This window comes from Lynx rufus, unplaced genomic scaffold, assembly GCF_022079265.1.
Source record: "Lynx rufus isolate CCGP_SWC_20201006 ecotype Redwood Valley unplaced genomic scaffold, mLynRuf1.p SCAF_15, whole genome shotgun sequence".
NCBI classification, from domain to species: Eukaryota; Metazoa; Chordata; class Mammalia; order Carnivora; family Felidae; genus Lynx; species Lynx rufus.
In genome coordinates, this window is record NW_025814829.1 from 59,784,624 (window position 1) to 59,798,785 (window position 14,162).

At 36.9% G+C, this 14,162-nt stretch overlaps 1 protein-coding gene across 1 annotated transcript in view; it reads right to left on the reverse strand.

Annotated features, from left to right (window-relative positions):
• Positions 1-14,162, reverse strand: part of SMYD3 (SET and MYND domain containing 3) — a 679,960-nt gene that overhangs the window by 496,440 nt on the left and 169,358 nt on the right. The window contains exons 3-5 of the mRNA XM_047077114.1: positions 10,554-10,661; positions 8,972-9,029; positions 6,402-6,538 (exon numbers count right to left, since the gene is read on the reverse strand). Coding sequence (XP_046933070.1) covers positions 6,402-6,538; positions 8,972-9,029; positions 10,554-10,661 — 303 coding nt within the window. The remainder of the gene's footprint in view (positions 1-6,401; positions 6,539-8,971; positions 9,030-10,553; positions 10,662-14,162) is intronic.

Consider the following 14,162-nt stretch of genomic DNA (forward strand, 5'->3'; position numbering starts at 1 on the left):
GTCTCAAAAATAAATAAACATTAAAAATATAGATAGATAGATATTAAATCACTATTCTTTTCTATTATGAATTTGCAAGATTCTTGTTTTAATAATTTCCCACTGTTTCTGTAATAAAAAAGAATTCTCTCCCAGTAAAAAATAATTTGCACAGAATGCAAATCAACGTAAAATTTAAGTATCATAATACAGAAAACCCTTCCACAAAACTCATTTTCATATCTGTACAAGCACAGTGTATACTGAAAAACCAGCTGCAACTAATAACATTAACATTTAGAGTTTAGAAAGACAAGCTGTGTAGGTCACATATGTACCCGAAAGAATAAAAATAACATGCTACCAGAATTATTACTTTGTTTGAAAGGGAAAGGGAGAGAACATCTTCTCAAACAGATGTGGAATTTCTAATAAAAAAATTCTGTGGCAGTTGTACAATATTATAAAATTAAAGAGTACTTTCCAGAACTCTGGAAACATAATGACACATGTTTTATGGTCAGGAAGGACACTTCTAATACTGTTATTTCCAATTCAACAGGTTTTTTTGAAACATCTCAAGCAACTAGTTCATTCTGTATTTTATTACTCAGATCTTATCACATTTCTAATCGGTCTACCAAATGCATTTTTAGAGAAGGAAGCCGTAAGTCCAGAAAAAGTAATTAAGTACATGTTTAAACAACTCTATGCAATAATCTCTAAAATATATATATATATATATACACACACACACACACACACACACACACACACACACATACACTCTTTGCATAGAAAATAAACTCAAAACTATCTCTACTGACATTAAGTTTAGGCATTAATAACCATTACCAATAATAATCAATATATATTTCTAGGGATGGAATAGAGAAACAGTACTCATTCCATGCCATTTCAGTGAATTATAACATGATGACTAATGAATCTTTTAATTTCAGCTTTTTAAAATGCATGTGTGGGAAACATTTCATCACGGAAAGCTTACTTTTATGTTTCCTGTGTGACATCCCAGGGAACTACTCTCAAGTCACGGAGTTGTCATGAATGCAGGAAAACAGTAAATGATTTTCGTCTGCCATAACTACGGGCTGAAACCAAGCCCATTACTAGGGGAAAGGTACTATTTCCTGTTTGCAAACTTTCTTCTCAACAAGATAGGTAATTTTCAGCATCTCCAGAGACACCAGCGCTGGGCACGACTGTAAGCCATGGTCTGAAACTCTGGTTTACAATGAGCCACACTACACTCTTGATAATCCACATGACAGCACAGGGAGACATAAAACACTGAACTTTTAGACTGGAATATAAATAAAGCTGGGAGGTGGGGCCAGCAGTAGTAGAAATTTATAATATATGTTAGACACATGAGGTACTTTTGATTTAATCCTCACTTTCATCTGTGAAAGCAAATCAAAGTTATTGTTAGTATTATTCCCATTAACAAGATGAGGACATCAAGCTTAAGAGAATTTTATTTTCTCGTCTAAGAAAGCAACTTAACCATCATACTATTTGGCATCCATTTAAATTAGTCCTTCTCTTAATTGCTGTTGTCTCACCTTTTAAAGTTTTTATTTATTAGTTATAGTATAAACATTTTTCTCTATTTGTAGCAAATATTTAGAACCTCAAACAGTAGACTGAACCACAGCAGTGGTCAGGCTAAGATAAATCCATTTTGAAACCTGACCCGAAATTTTATTTGGAGGTAGAAGGGGAAGAAAAAAACTGTGGGCTGGGAAGGAGAAGGGGCCTGCGGAGACAGACACACAAATCTTCTCTAAACAATCTGACAAAGAGCTGGCAGAGTGAATCTAGCCTCCACCTCTCATGAACATACAAATAACCACACCTCTCCTGTGTGCTCATTTGTAAGTATCTCCAATGCAGCCCACACTTTGGCCACCGCAATTACTCTCAGCAGTTCCCATCACTTTCCTCACACTTGACACCTTCATTTCCATTCAGTCAGGCCCTTCAACCACCCCCACCCCCAGTAACATACAATCTAATTTAAGTTTCTAGGGTTTTTTTGCTGGGGTAGGGGGGCCGAGAAAGAGAATTCCAAGCAGGCTCCACACTCTCAGTGCAGAGCCCAATGCAGAGCTTGAACTCATGAACCATGAGATGATGGCCTGAGCTGAAGTCAAACACTTAACCGACTAAGCTGCCCAAGCACCCTACATACAATCTAATTTTTAAAAAACCAAGCAAACTATTGTGCAAATAGAGCTCCCGGCCAATTCCCCCAGCCCCTCCATCCAACCACATCACCGCTCTGCAGCCCCTTCTGTAGAAAGTCTGGAGGTGCTATTACCTTCACTAATTTTCTATTACCAACTAATGCAAAACAAACATTTTAAACATCAAGCTTTTATTCAAACTCTTATTGTATCACCAAATATAACAGAAACATATATTCCACAGAGAACAACCACCTTCTCAAATCTTCTCTTTCAAATCTTCAGTATGTTTTTCTCAGTTCAGGGGGTCAGAGGAGCCAGCACCCTTCACCCCCCACCAGCATTTCCAGACCATTTGTCTATGACTGTTTCCCTATACCACCCTCTCTTCTGAAATCCATGCCATTAATTTTACTTTCTATGTGAAGTCTTCCTGGATACCCTCCCCTAGAAAAATTTCTCCTTCATATGCCTCACGCTATTTACTTTTCTATAGCCAGGCAGTAAATTAATAAGTGGATAGGATATATTTATAAAGCAAACTCCTACAATCTAAACCCCAACTGGTAATTGCTATCCACAAGTCTGTTTATGTGGGAGTGGGGAGCAGGAGACTAATATTGGTGCTAAGTGGAGGAAAAAGAGGCCTACTTGGAAACAAGATCCACCAAAAATGACTACCCAATAATGTCTTTGGAAGAAGGGGTTGGGGAGGGAGGGTATGGGAGGTTCTAAGTAAAACCAAGTCTTAAGTAGCAGAAGCACATTCCGTGCTAAGAATCTAGTTCAACAGGAGATACATACACTATTTTCAACAGAAAATCCCAGAGTGTTCAAAACATAAACTGCCAACTTTTAAGGAATTACTCATGGTCTTCTATTAGAAAAAGCCACCAGCCTGCTTATAGCAGCATTATCTACAACAGCCAAATTATGGGAACAGCCCAAGTGGCCATCAATTGATGAATAAAGAAGATCTGGCATGCATGCATGCGTGTGTGTGTATGTGTGTACATATATATATACATATACATATATACATACACACATATATATATAATGGATTATTAGTCATAAAGAATGAAATCTTGCCATCTGCAATGACATGGGTGGAGCTAGAGAATATTTATGCTAAGTGAAATGAGTCAGAGAAAGACAAATACCATGATTTCACTCATACATGGAATTTAAAAAAATAAATGAGCAAAGGGAAAAAAGACAGAAAGACAGAGAGAGAGAGAGAAACCAAGAAACAGACTTAACTACAGAGAACACACAATGGTCACCAGAAGGGAGGTGGTGGGGGGATGAGGGAAATAGGTGATGGGGATTAAGGACTGCACTTGTCATGATGAGCACAGAGTGACATATGGAAGTGCTGAACCACTATATTGTATACCTGAAACTAATATTACACTATGTTAACTAAAAAAGGAGGAGGAGGAGGGGGAGGGGGAGGAGGAAAGGAAAAAGAAAAAAAGGCTAGCAGGGAATGAAACATGCTCTCAGGATTAAGAACCCTTTCATCCTCCACTGAGTCCTTTCATTTTCTGGCAAGTGCAAGTTTAATACTCATATCCCCAAGTAAGACTTTTGACTTGGTAAGGTTTTTTTGCCGTAGTAAATAATTTTCAGATTTATAACAACATATTTCTATAACTTGTATCAAGAATGCTTGGTACATACTAGGCCTGAAAAAAAGGATCTGCTTAATTTAATAACTCAATTTACTAACTTCTCAAGTAGCCGAGAGGCTTCATAACAAAAGACTAATTGTAAGGAGTATTTGGAAATATAAATGAAAAAAGAACATTTGTCTGAAATCTAAGTATTAAAATATCAGATATAAAACAAGTGTGAAAATTACTGAAACAAAAAAAAAAAAAAGAAAAGAAAAGAAAATTACTGAAACCAGGTGATGGAAACAGGAGGGTTCATTATACCAGTCTCCCTACTTTCATGCACGTTTGGAAAAGTCCATAATCAAAAAGTCCAAAAAATTAAGATATAAACAACTTTAGAAAAGCTCTCAGAGTTGCTTATGCCATAAGTGACCATGAGATGAGCTGACACATAAGCTCGGCATGGCCAACGCCTGCACAAACCAGAATGAATGTTAATGAAGGGGACCAAAAGCAAAACATAAAACAGGACTTCGTTTATTGAGGCCAGGTAATGCCAGACTTCTTCAAAGCATGAATCCAAAAGGCTGAGGAAGGCAGGGCAGCGCGGACCCACTCTTGACAGCCTGTATGTATGAAAGCAGCAGCGGTGGGCAGTACGCCCTGTGGGGCCCACTTCCCTCAGTTAATTCTATGCCAGGGACACAGGGAGGGGCAGTTTCAGGGATAAAATCGTCTGCCCAATGTTCTCCATCCACTTCCAACGCACTTGTGATCTGCACCATCACACATTAGCAGTGGTAGGAGCTCAGCAGTTCATCCCTGAGGTGTGCAGGACGCAATCAGCTTACCATAAGACTACTCTATAAAAACAATGGCAAAGAAGAAAGTAGGGAGAAATGAGGCGGAGGAGGAAAGTGACCCCTTTCAAGGACATATTTGTAAGCAGAAAAGTAACTCAACAAAACTTTTAAAAGGAGGTACAGGGGGTCTTAGGTTAATGCTGCTTTAACCCACATTTTAAGGCAGAAATCACAGATCTGAGTCCAGTTCCCCTCAAAAGCTCAAAGGTGAACACATGTTCTACTTTTGTGGCAATGTCAGATACAACCACGTGGGGAGGAGAGAATATTATTAAAACTTTGTCTGCTTATCCACAGAGACGTAACTTTCCCCCTACACGGCATGGAAAGAGTTTCACTGTTAAGATACATGAAACTAAATTTTTTAAAAGAAATTAGAGAAATAAGATAGTAATTCACATTTTACACTGAGCAATAGAAAGGACTTTTCAGTGTTTTTCATAAAGACTAATAACACCAGTAACTAGCACTTGAACACTTTCTAATAACAGAAAAAAACTGTCACAGAAAAGCCACAGACTTTACACTAAGAATGAAGTTATAGTCATCATAAGGCACTTTTTTATCTCTCAGGAGGTGTTACTTTGTAGAGTGTTTAAGCACCTGTGTGCATTGTACACACGGTACTCCTAAAGGTTATAATTTTCAGAGGGATGTGAAATAAAAACACACGAGAAACTTCTCACATGTGTTATAATTAACCACTATATTTTAAAATCAGTTTTAAATTGAAGACAAATGATAATTTAATGCTAAGATGATATTACCAGAAAAATCATAAAAACGTACCCTAAAGAATACAAATACACATTTGGGGAAAACAAGAATAAATCTCTAGCAATCACACTAATCACATTTAAAATCTTAGAAAATAGACAGATTGTAAAACACACCTTAAAAATATTCATGGGATAAGTACATTAGTAGATGTGCACTTACAAATTGTAACATTGGTGGCAAAATCACCCTCGAATGTAAAATTTTACTTGTTATTAAAATGTGATCGATATTTAAGCAAACCCAAAAACACACTATGAGAAGGCAAGGAGAGCAAACACACAGCATTAGTGGGGATGTATCTGGTCCTTTGTCCTGATCCGAGGATAGACAGCAAGGACCAGTCAGCGCATTCTTTCTTCTTGAGCTCAAACAAACCCTCAGAATCATTCTAAACAAAGCATGTCAGATAGTGTCTACCAAGAGACCGCAGATAAAATATTGAATTAAACCTATTTTCTATCCCTAGTCTAGGATTTCAGTGACATAAAACACTTAAGCAGATTTTTAGACAATTATTTTTAAATCAGAAATGGTTATATTTTCATATTATTTAGAATTCACTTAATCAAGAAATGGATTCCAATAAATTTTTCACTTTAAAGACCAAGATCTATCACAGAAACAACCACAAAAGCAAATGAATGTAATTGGCAAACCTGAATCCATTAGTAAGAAACAATGGAATAATATACTGCTTTCTTTTAGAAAAGAAAGCAACCCTTTCAAGAGTGCAGACAATGAACATACTCGGCCGTTAATAAGTGTACTGATGAGACACAAAAGGTAATACCCTTTTCAACAGAAGCAATACATTCTCTCATTCTCCACTTATTAAGGTGGGAGAGTGATTTAAGGCTTGAAAATCCTGGATTTTCCAGGATCAACAAAAGAAAAAGTAAAGGGTTGATTTATGGCATTAACAAAGATTTCAAACACTTAACACTTACTTTTGCAAAAGCTTCAAAAATGTCAAAGGAAGGTGGCAGCTGAGAAGCATCCTGTATTTCTTCTCTCATGAAATGTTGAAATGTCATTACAAGTTGCCTGAGGCCCTCTTTCTTATCTTCGGTCAGTTTGTTAATATCTTTTTTAAAGGGAAAATAAATAGCACAATCACACAGTGAATTTTTAATGGATAACTTTCAGGTGTTCAATGTTAGCTATTAAACCAGAATTTCCTGCTCTAGATTTCATTCTGACAGAGAGCAAATATGTTTCTTTTTATTTGTTGACAACTACAAATTATGATACATATATTATCAATTAAATTCTGCCAAACTTCATCAACAATATAGGATCAAATGCCTATCAAAACAAAATAAATACACACACAGATGAAAACCACTACAACCAGAATCGGTAAAGATGTGCGTTACAGATTCTCCACATTATCCTGTGCATGTGTTCAAGCCATCATAAATGCTTAAAGTCAATGAATTTAAGCAGATTTTCCCATGAAACAATTTACAACCAGAGCATAACTAACTGATAAACAGTGTATCTCAAAGGCAGGAAAAAAAAATGAGAAGTAAAAAGTTCAGCTAAAGTTCATTTGGTGAAATGTATCACATAGCACATTGAGAAGGAAACAGGGACCAACCCAAGAAACCCCAACTTCAAGTTATTTCCACACTGAATGAATAAGATGTGGTACTGTTTACAGCACTGTCCACAAGAGCCAAAGTCTGGAAAGAGCCCGAATGTCCATCAACAGATGACTGGATAAAGAAGATGTGGTGTGTGTATAATATATGTGTGTGTGTGTGTGTGTGTGTGTGTGTGTGTGTGTATACATATACACACAATGGAGTATTGCTTGGCATTCAAAAAGAAGGAAATCTTGCCATCTGCAACAACGTGGATGGAACCAGAATGTATCATGCTAAGTAAAATAAGTCAGAAAAAGACAAATACCATATGACGTTACTCACATGTGGAATTTAAGATACAAAACAGATGAGCATAAGGGAAGGGAAGCAAAAATAATATAAAAACAAGGAGGGGGACAAAACAGAAGAGACTTAAATACAGAGAACAAACTGACGGTTGCTCTGGAGGGGTTATGGGTGGGGGTTGGGCTAAATGGATGAGGGGCATTAAGCAGGGCACTTGTTGGGATGAGCACTGGGTGTTATACGTAAGAGGATGAATCAATGGAATCTACTCCTGAAATCATAATTGCACTATATGCTAACTAACTTGGATATAAATTTAAAAAATAAATAATTAATTAATTAATTAAAAAAAAAAAAAAAAAAAAAAGATGTGGTGCTGCTAAAACCCAAATAGAAGGAGAAGGTTCCAAAGAGTAGTTATCCAAATATCACCCCTTTGAAAACTCAGTTTAATCTGTACCACAGAAACGTGTTAAGACTAAGGAGTGTACAATTAATAACATCTGAGAACACTGTACTTAAGGCAGCACGTGTGAAACCACTACTGAGCAGGGCTAATGTTAACAGTAAAACTCACTGCAAGAGATGTTAATTACCTAGCCATAATATAACACGAAAAAATGACTAATTACTTCTCTATTAAAACTTGAAAACATACATCACGTTGAACTATAGCATAATTCTCCTGCTCGTGTCAGGTCTACATATTCTCTTTAAATTACTTGTTCAACGGAATAATTAACCCCATGATTTCTTGAATAATAATTTATTATCACTGGCACTTAGGATCCCATAACCATAAATCTATACAAGATCATCTTCTCATTGGTCTCCACCCAGAAATACTAAACTGTGTGGCAAAATTTACCCTACAAGGTCTAGCTACTTTGGGGTGAAGTCATTTACAACCTCACTGAAGAGGGTCTGTGCCAATAAGAAGGAAAAATAAACCCTACATTTATTGAACACTCTGATTTGGAAGGCCATTCAGTGTCCCCAAACAGCACGGCCACCACTGTGGTAGTTCAAAAGAAAAACAACACTCAATGCTGTCAGACAGCCCAAGTCAGCCATACCTTCTACTTTCCTTATTATCTAAAGGACCAGTGAACCCAAAAATTCCCTGGAGCCCCCTTGTTCACATCACTCTTCCTGGACATCAAAAAGAAACTAAGAGTGGGTTATGGTTCTTTACAAACTCCTAAATCGCCAAAACTACCCTGGAATAAATAAATAAATAGTCAGTCGTAGATAAAAATATGAAAAGTGTTATTAGATTTGCCTCACATAATAAAGAGAAAGAAAAGCAATGTTAAAAAGAAAGCAACGGGGCGCCTGGGTGGCGCAGTCGGTTAAGCGTCCGACTTCAGCCAGGTCACGATCTCGCGGTCCGTGAGTTCGAGCCCCGCGTCGGGCTCTGGGCTGATGGCTCAGAGCCTGGAGCCTGTTTCTGATTCTGTGTTTCCCTCTCTCTCTGCCCCTGCCCCGTTCATGCTCTGTCTCTCTCTGTCCCGAAAATAAATAAACGTTGAAAAAAAAAAAAAATTTAAAAAGAAAGCAACACACAGGGTCAGCAAATAAATGATAGGATTCTTTTGATGGTGATATAGACAACCACTTACTTGACTCCAGATCATAAAATGAATAAAGTTTCTCCGATTCAGAGGGTGTTTCTTCCATCTATGAAGCAAAGGGGGAAAACACCAAAAACAATTTCAAGTGCTCTAATATATAAATGAATATATTTGACTATCTTTAGATATTTTAATAAAAGTCCGTTTAAAAAGACAACTTTCTATATATTCCTTCTCTTCATCACTTTCTTAGAGTTGAATTATTTAATCGGTAACAATTGTAAAATAAAATCTAAGTTGTGACTTAATCTACCAGTTTAATTTCCAAATGGAAAACTCTTTTACAACAAATTTTCATACTTTTATTTCTTTTTCCCCAGCTCTACCCACAGATTTATATCACCGTAAGGATTTTGCTACTAATGATTATAGAAAAGCAGAGATGGATGAATAAAATAATAATTTATTACAAACTGTAAAACTTTGAACAAGCTATCTCACCTTTCCTAATCTAAAACATAGTAATCATAGCACCTGATTCTCTGGGTTGTTATGGGGAAAAATGAGGTCTGTCGTGTAAAGCAATTAGGACAGGGCCTGGAAATAGGATGTGTTCAATAGAAGGTAGCTATTACTATAATTGCTTTCTATGAGATTCTGATGCAGTGGGTCCTGGTTCTCTACCTTTTCAATATTAATAAAGTAAAAAAAATTTCAGACTCAAATATTATAATGATCACAGAGATTAAAGAAATGCATAATAACAAAGTTGATCTGAATTTATTATCGCTTTGAAATAAATTTGTATTTTTTAGTTTAACACAATATATACATTTGCAAATAGTGGTTAATTATACGATGGACGTCATATACTCAGTTCAAAGACAATGCCCATTTCATATTCCACATTCATTTTTTGGAAATTGAGATGTTACTGGCATATAACATCTTGTTAGTTTTAAGTGTGTAATCATACTTTTACATTCTTAAAACTCTCTATTAAATTTTATAGCCACCCCCCCCCATAAAAGTCAATAAGCAACAGGACAGAACAAAGCTGGAGACTGAAATAATTTGAGAAAGAGATATTCATGTGAAATTATGGCCAAAAAAAAGGTCTGGAGGGTATTGCCAGAGGTTTATTTCAAAGAATCTAGTGAATGTTTTGGTAAAGTAGGGGAAAGGACTGAAGAAACAATTTCAGTGAAACTTGGCTATGAAAAAAAAAAAAAAGATAATCACACTTTCATGTAAGATTAATTATCATCTAATTAAAACCTCACTTGAAGAAGCAACCAAAAAGTTAGTGCGTTAGTTCACAATCGAAAAGTAATGAAGGGAACATAACAGACATCATTAGCATCTCACGCCTTAGATACAGGACCTTGTGTTTCTATTCCCGGGAGGTCACACACACACAGAGGGCCCTCAAAGGTGGTGCTGCCTCACCACCACTGAGGCTGTGACTAACAGGAAAACAGCAAGTTTCTGTCTTAAAATACTCCCTGGAGTAATCTACCTTCTCCCTTCATATGCGTTTAAAGACAGCCTTAAATATGAATAGTACCTGCAACTTCAAGAGCTTTGGCTAAATTAAACCCCTAGCATATTTCACGAATTTTATACTCACAAGTTTGAAAACAACTCTGCCAAGAAGTCGAACGGAATCCGGGGGATACCTGGGTTTGCAGCTTTTAAGACATTTGCATTCCCGCTTGTGGTCTTGCCAAGCTTTTTTCTGTTAAGACGAGAGTGGGGAGGGAACATGTGACAGAGAAATGTAACTTTCATTTACAATGGCTTTGAACATTGAGAGTCATCAACACTAATTTAATTTCAACAGCCTAAATAGAACTGCATAATAGAAAATGAAAGCAATATTCTAATACTGTTAATCATGCAGGATCCAGTCTTTGCCAAGCATGCAATTACCAGGCTGGACACCAAGGCTTCTGCTCCCCCTCTGTCCTTTAATATGCCCCATGGTTATTACCTGGCTGGTGGAGTCCAAAGAAAGAGTCATTATGGCTTACTTAATAATGTATAAGATAGTCTTTTAGCTGATTAAATAGAGTTCAATAATAGATGGTAATTTTGAACACAAAAAGAAAATATCTCACCAAATTAGAAAATAAACACACGGTTCAGGAAAATTAAAAGAGGGCAGACAGCTTTCTGAGTTTCTGTGCTGCTACAGTGAGTACAGAAATATCAGGAGAGCTAACATACAATAAATATGAAACCTTCTGTATTTAAAGACAACACAGAAAAGGGTTATTAGCTAAAATGACTAAATGTCACTTGCCCAGGACCGCTGTGTTTTATTTACTTGGTGGTCCTGGCTTAATCATTAACAATTAACAGTGCCTCTTTCCATTCTGAAAACTGTGGTCTGGATGATAAATTTCATGGTCCCTTAACCAATGACCCTAGCCATGTGCTGGCGTGGCCGAAAAGTGAGCCAGTCACCAATCCTGCAACACTGTAGGTTATGGACTCTCCCTGAGTCTTAGGGTCAGAAATGTTAGAGTAGCCCCCTGTGAGCGGGAGACAGTTCGACCAAACGTCTAATATGTTCTATTCCAACAGGGCTGAAGTTCCATCACTGAAATGCCTGATGCTCACAGGCATTCTTGCTTCACAAACTATAAATGTGCCTCCCAACTTCTGGCCCTATTAAAATTCCTCCAGGAGGAACTCCCTTTTCCATCCACGGCACAAACATGCAGTGCAACCAAAAATTTCAGAAGTGCAGCAGCTATTTTGAAAACTGACTTTGATTCAAGTTGAAGCCAGCATTTTGTTCAGAATCACTGCCCCCGCTGAGTTGCTGTATGAAACTGTGGCCCGTGTGCTATTTCCTCATAATCCAAATCTTGAAGACACTGTTTACAAGGGGTGTCTCACCTCTTTTACCAACTCTACCCATGGTTGCCTCACTTCATTTCTTTATATCCACCATGGCAATGCTTTTAATGTGATGTTTGTAATCTTTTTTTTTTTAGTATTTATACTTCATTCATTTCTAAATAAGACTGAGTTGCTTCAAAGTAAGGACGTATATGAAATAAGTTTATAAAATTAGAAACAGAAAATGTTAAATCTATAAAAAAAAATAGTCCTCTAGCATTTATTGAGCATCCTACGGTATGTCAGACACATGGGTAGGCAATTAAAAAATGGTATTTCATGCGATATTCACAAAAATCCAAATAGTAGATATTATCTTCTATTAAAGATTAATAAAGTAAGGCTGGGATCTGACTACCAAGCTATGTAAACATAAAAGGGGAGTAAAAATTCTTAGTATGCCAAACAGGAGAGCTAAGTAAGTCCCATGTTCGTGCACTAAATTGATCTGGGCTAGGCAAAAAAAAAAGCATAATGGCTTATATAACTCTCATCTGACAGGAAAGAAAAACACACGGCCTTACCAACTATCAAATCACAGGAGGAATTTATCCCAAGAATGCTAATTAACGTACTGGACAATGTCTTCAAAAACAGTTTATAGTTCTAATGGCCTTCATATAGCTACTTCTAATGTCCCTACTCACTAAAAGGCATACTATTAAACTATAACTCAGGGAAAGAAAATGTTTCTATTTGTTTAAGGGGCTAGTCTTAGACTAGCAATTAGCAATTTACCAACATGTGTAAGATCACTTAAAAAAAAAACATGGTTCCGGGGGCGCCTGGGTGGCTCTGCTGATTAAGTGTCCGACTTTGGCTCAGGTCATGATCTCATGGTTCATGGGTTCCAGCCCCGTGTCAGACTCTGTGCTGACAGCTCAGAGCCTGGAGCCTGCTTCAGATTCTGTGTCTCCTTCTCTCTCTGTCCCTCCCTTGCTCACGCTCTGTCTCTGTCTTGCAAAAGTAAATAAAATATTTTTAAAAAACACATACTTCCATTGTCCAATAAGTTTGAAAAACGCTACATAATGTATACCCCACTTAGAGATCTGAAGTAATTTAGTTTGTGAGAAGTTCAGTTTGCTACAAAGCTCTGCATTAAAGAAACGTGTAAGTTAACACAAGTTTCTCACGATTGTTACTGCTATCCTTTGGGAAGGTAGGTTGGTATATATGGGCTCAGATAAACGAAATTAGTGATATATTAGCTATTACATACTTTCCTTCATGTGATCTTTGAATTCATAATCATTCACACTGACAGGAAACTAGAGTGCTGATATTTTTTTACTTCTGATTGAAGGGAGAACCGTGACTTTGGTGGAAGACTTTTCATTCAGTATTAAAAGTTGAGAAGCCTGACGGATGCCTTCATTGGCCATGTGGGCAGGAATGAACCACAAGTGCCAATGGGTCTCTGAGAAAACATTCTGGCCCTGTTCAAAACCCGAGCAAGTGTCCAGATGACAAAGGACTGCACCTACCAAAATAAAGCTGAGACCATTTGGACCAAAAGATCTTAAGAACATATTTTAATCAATACTTGCTAGTACAAGAGATCATCCATAACCCCCTTACGTTTGGAGCAGCTCAGTCTCCTGACAGCTCAACCAGGGTGAAGTAGCTACAAAATGTACCCCTAGGTAACAAACCAGTCATCTGTTAGGTGACATTATTTAGAAATAAACATCCAAATTTTGGAGAATTCTTCTCAAAACAACTTTAGGTCTTTAGCATAATTAATATTGAGTTCTTATTTCTTAACAGTAATTAGAAACTAAACAGTATGTTTCTTAAGGCTATTCCTAAATTGCTGCAGGTGAAAACACCAGAGAACATATGTATGTCCCCATTTCTTCAGCAAAAAGATATCCATTCTTTTCATCTAAAAGCCAAATCAAATCTATATAATAAACACAGAAAGCAATCATACCACTTAAAACTGGTCTAAAGCACAGTGTCAACTTTACAGTCTACTTCCTATCTTACCATGATATTAAAACCATGTTTCTAAAATGTTAATTATTAGGATTTATTGTTCAGCTTCACCATCATATCTTACTATGAGGCTCACTATCAGAGGCAAACCACAGAGAAGGCTAAGAAAGCAGTCTTGTAAGGAACTGCATTTGACTTTGAAGCAAAACTCTACAATCTTACAAAAACATTAGGCATTATCTTCACTCTACAAACTTTAACCTTGATCTAGACCTCAACAGCTCATAATCTATCTGCCAGTTTTCTCAAAAACAACCTTCTTGATTTACTTTTTCCTACTTTTTTCCATTACTGAAATGCAGGATGTAATTAAGATTTTGTTCACAAT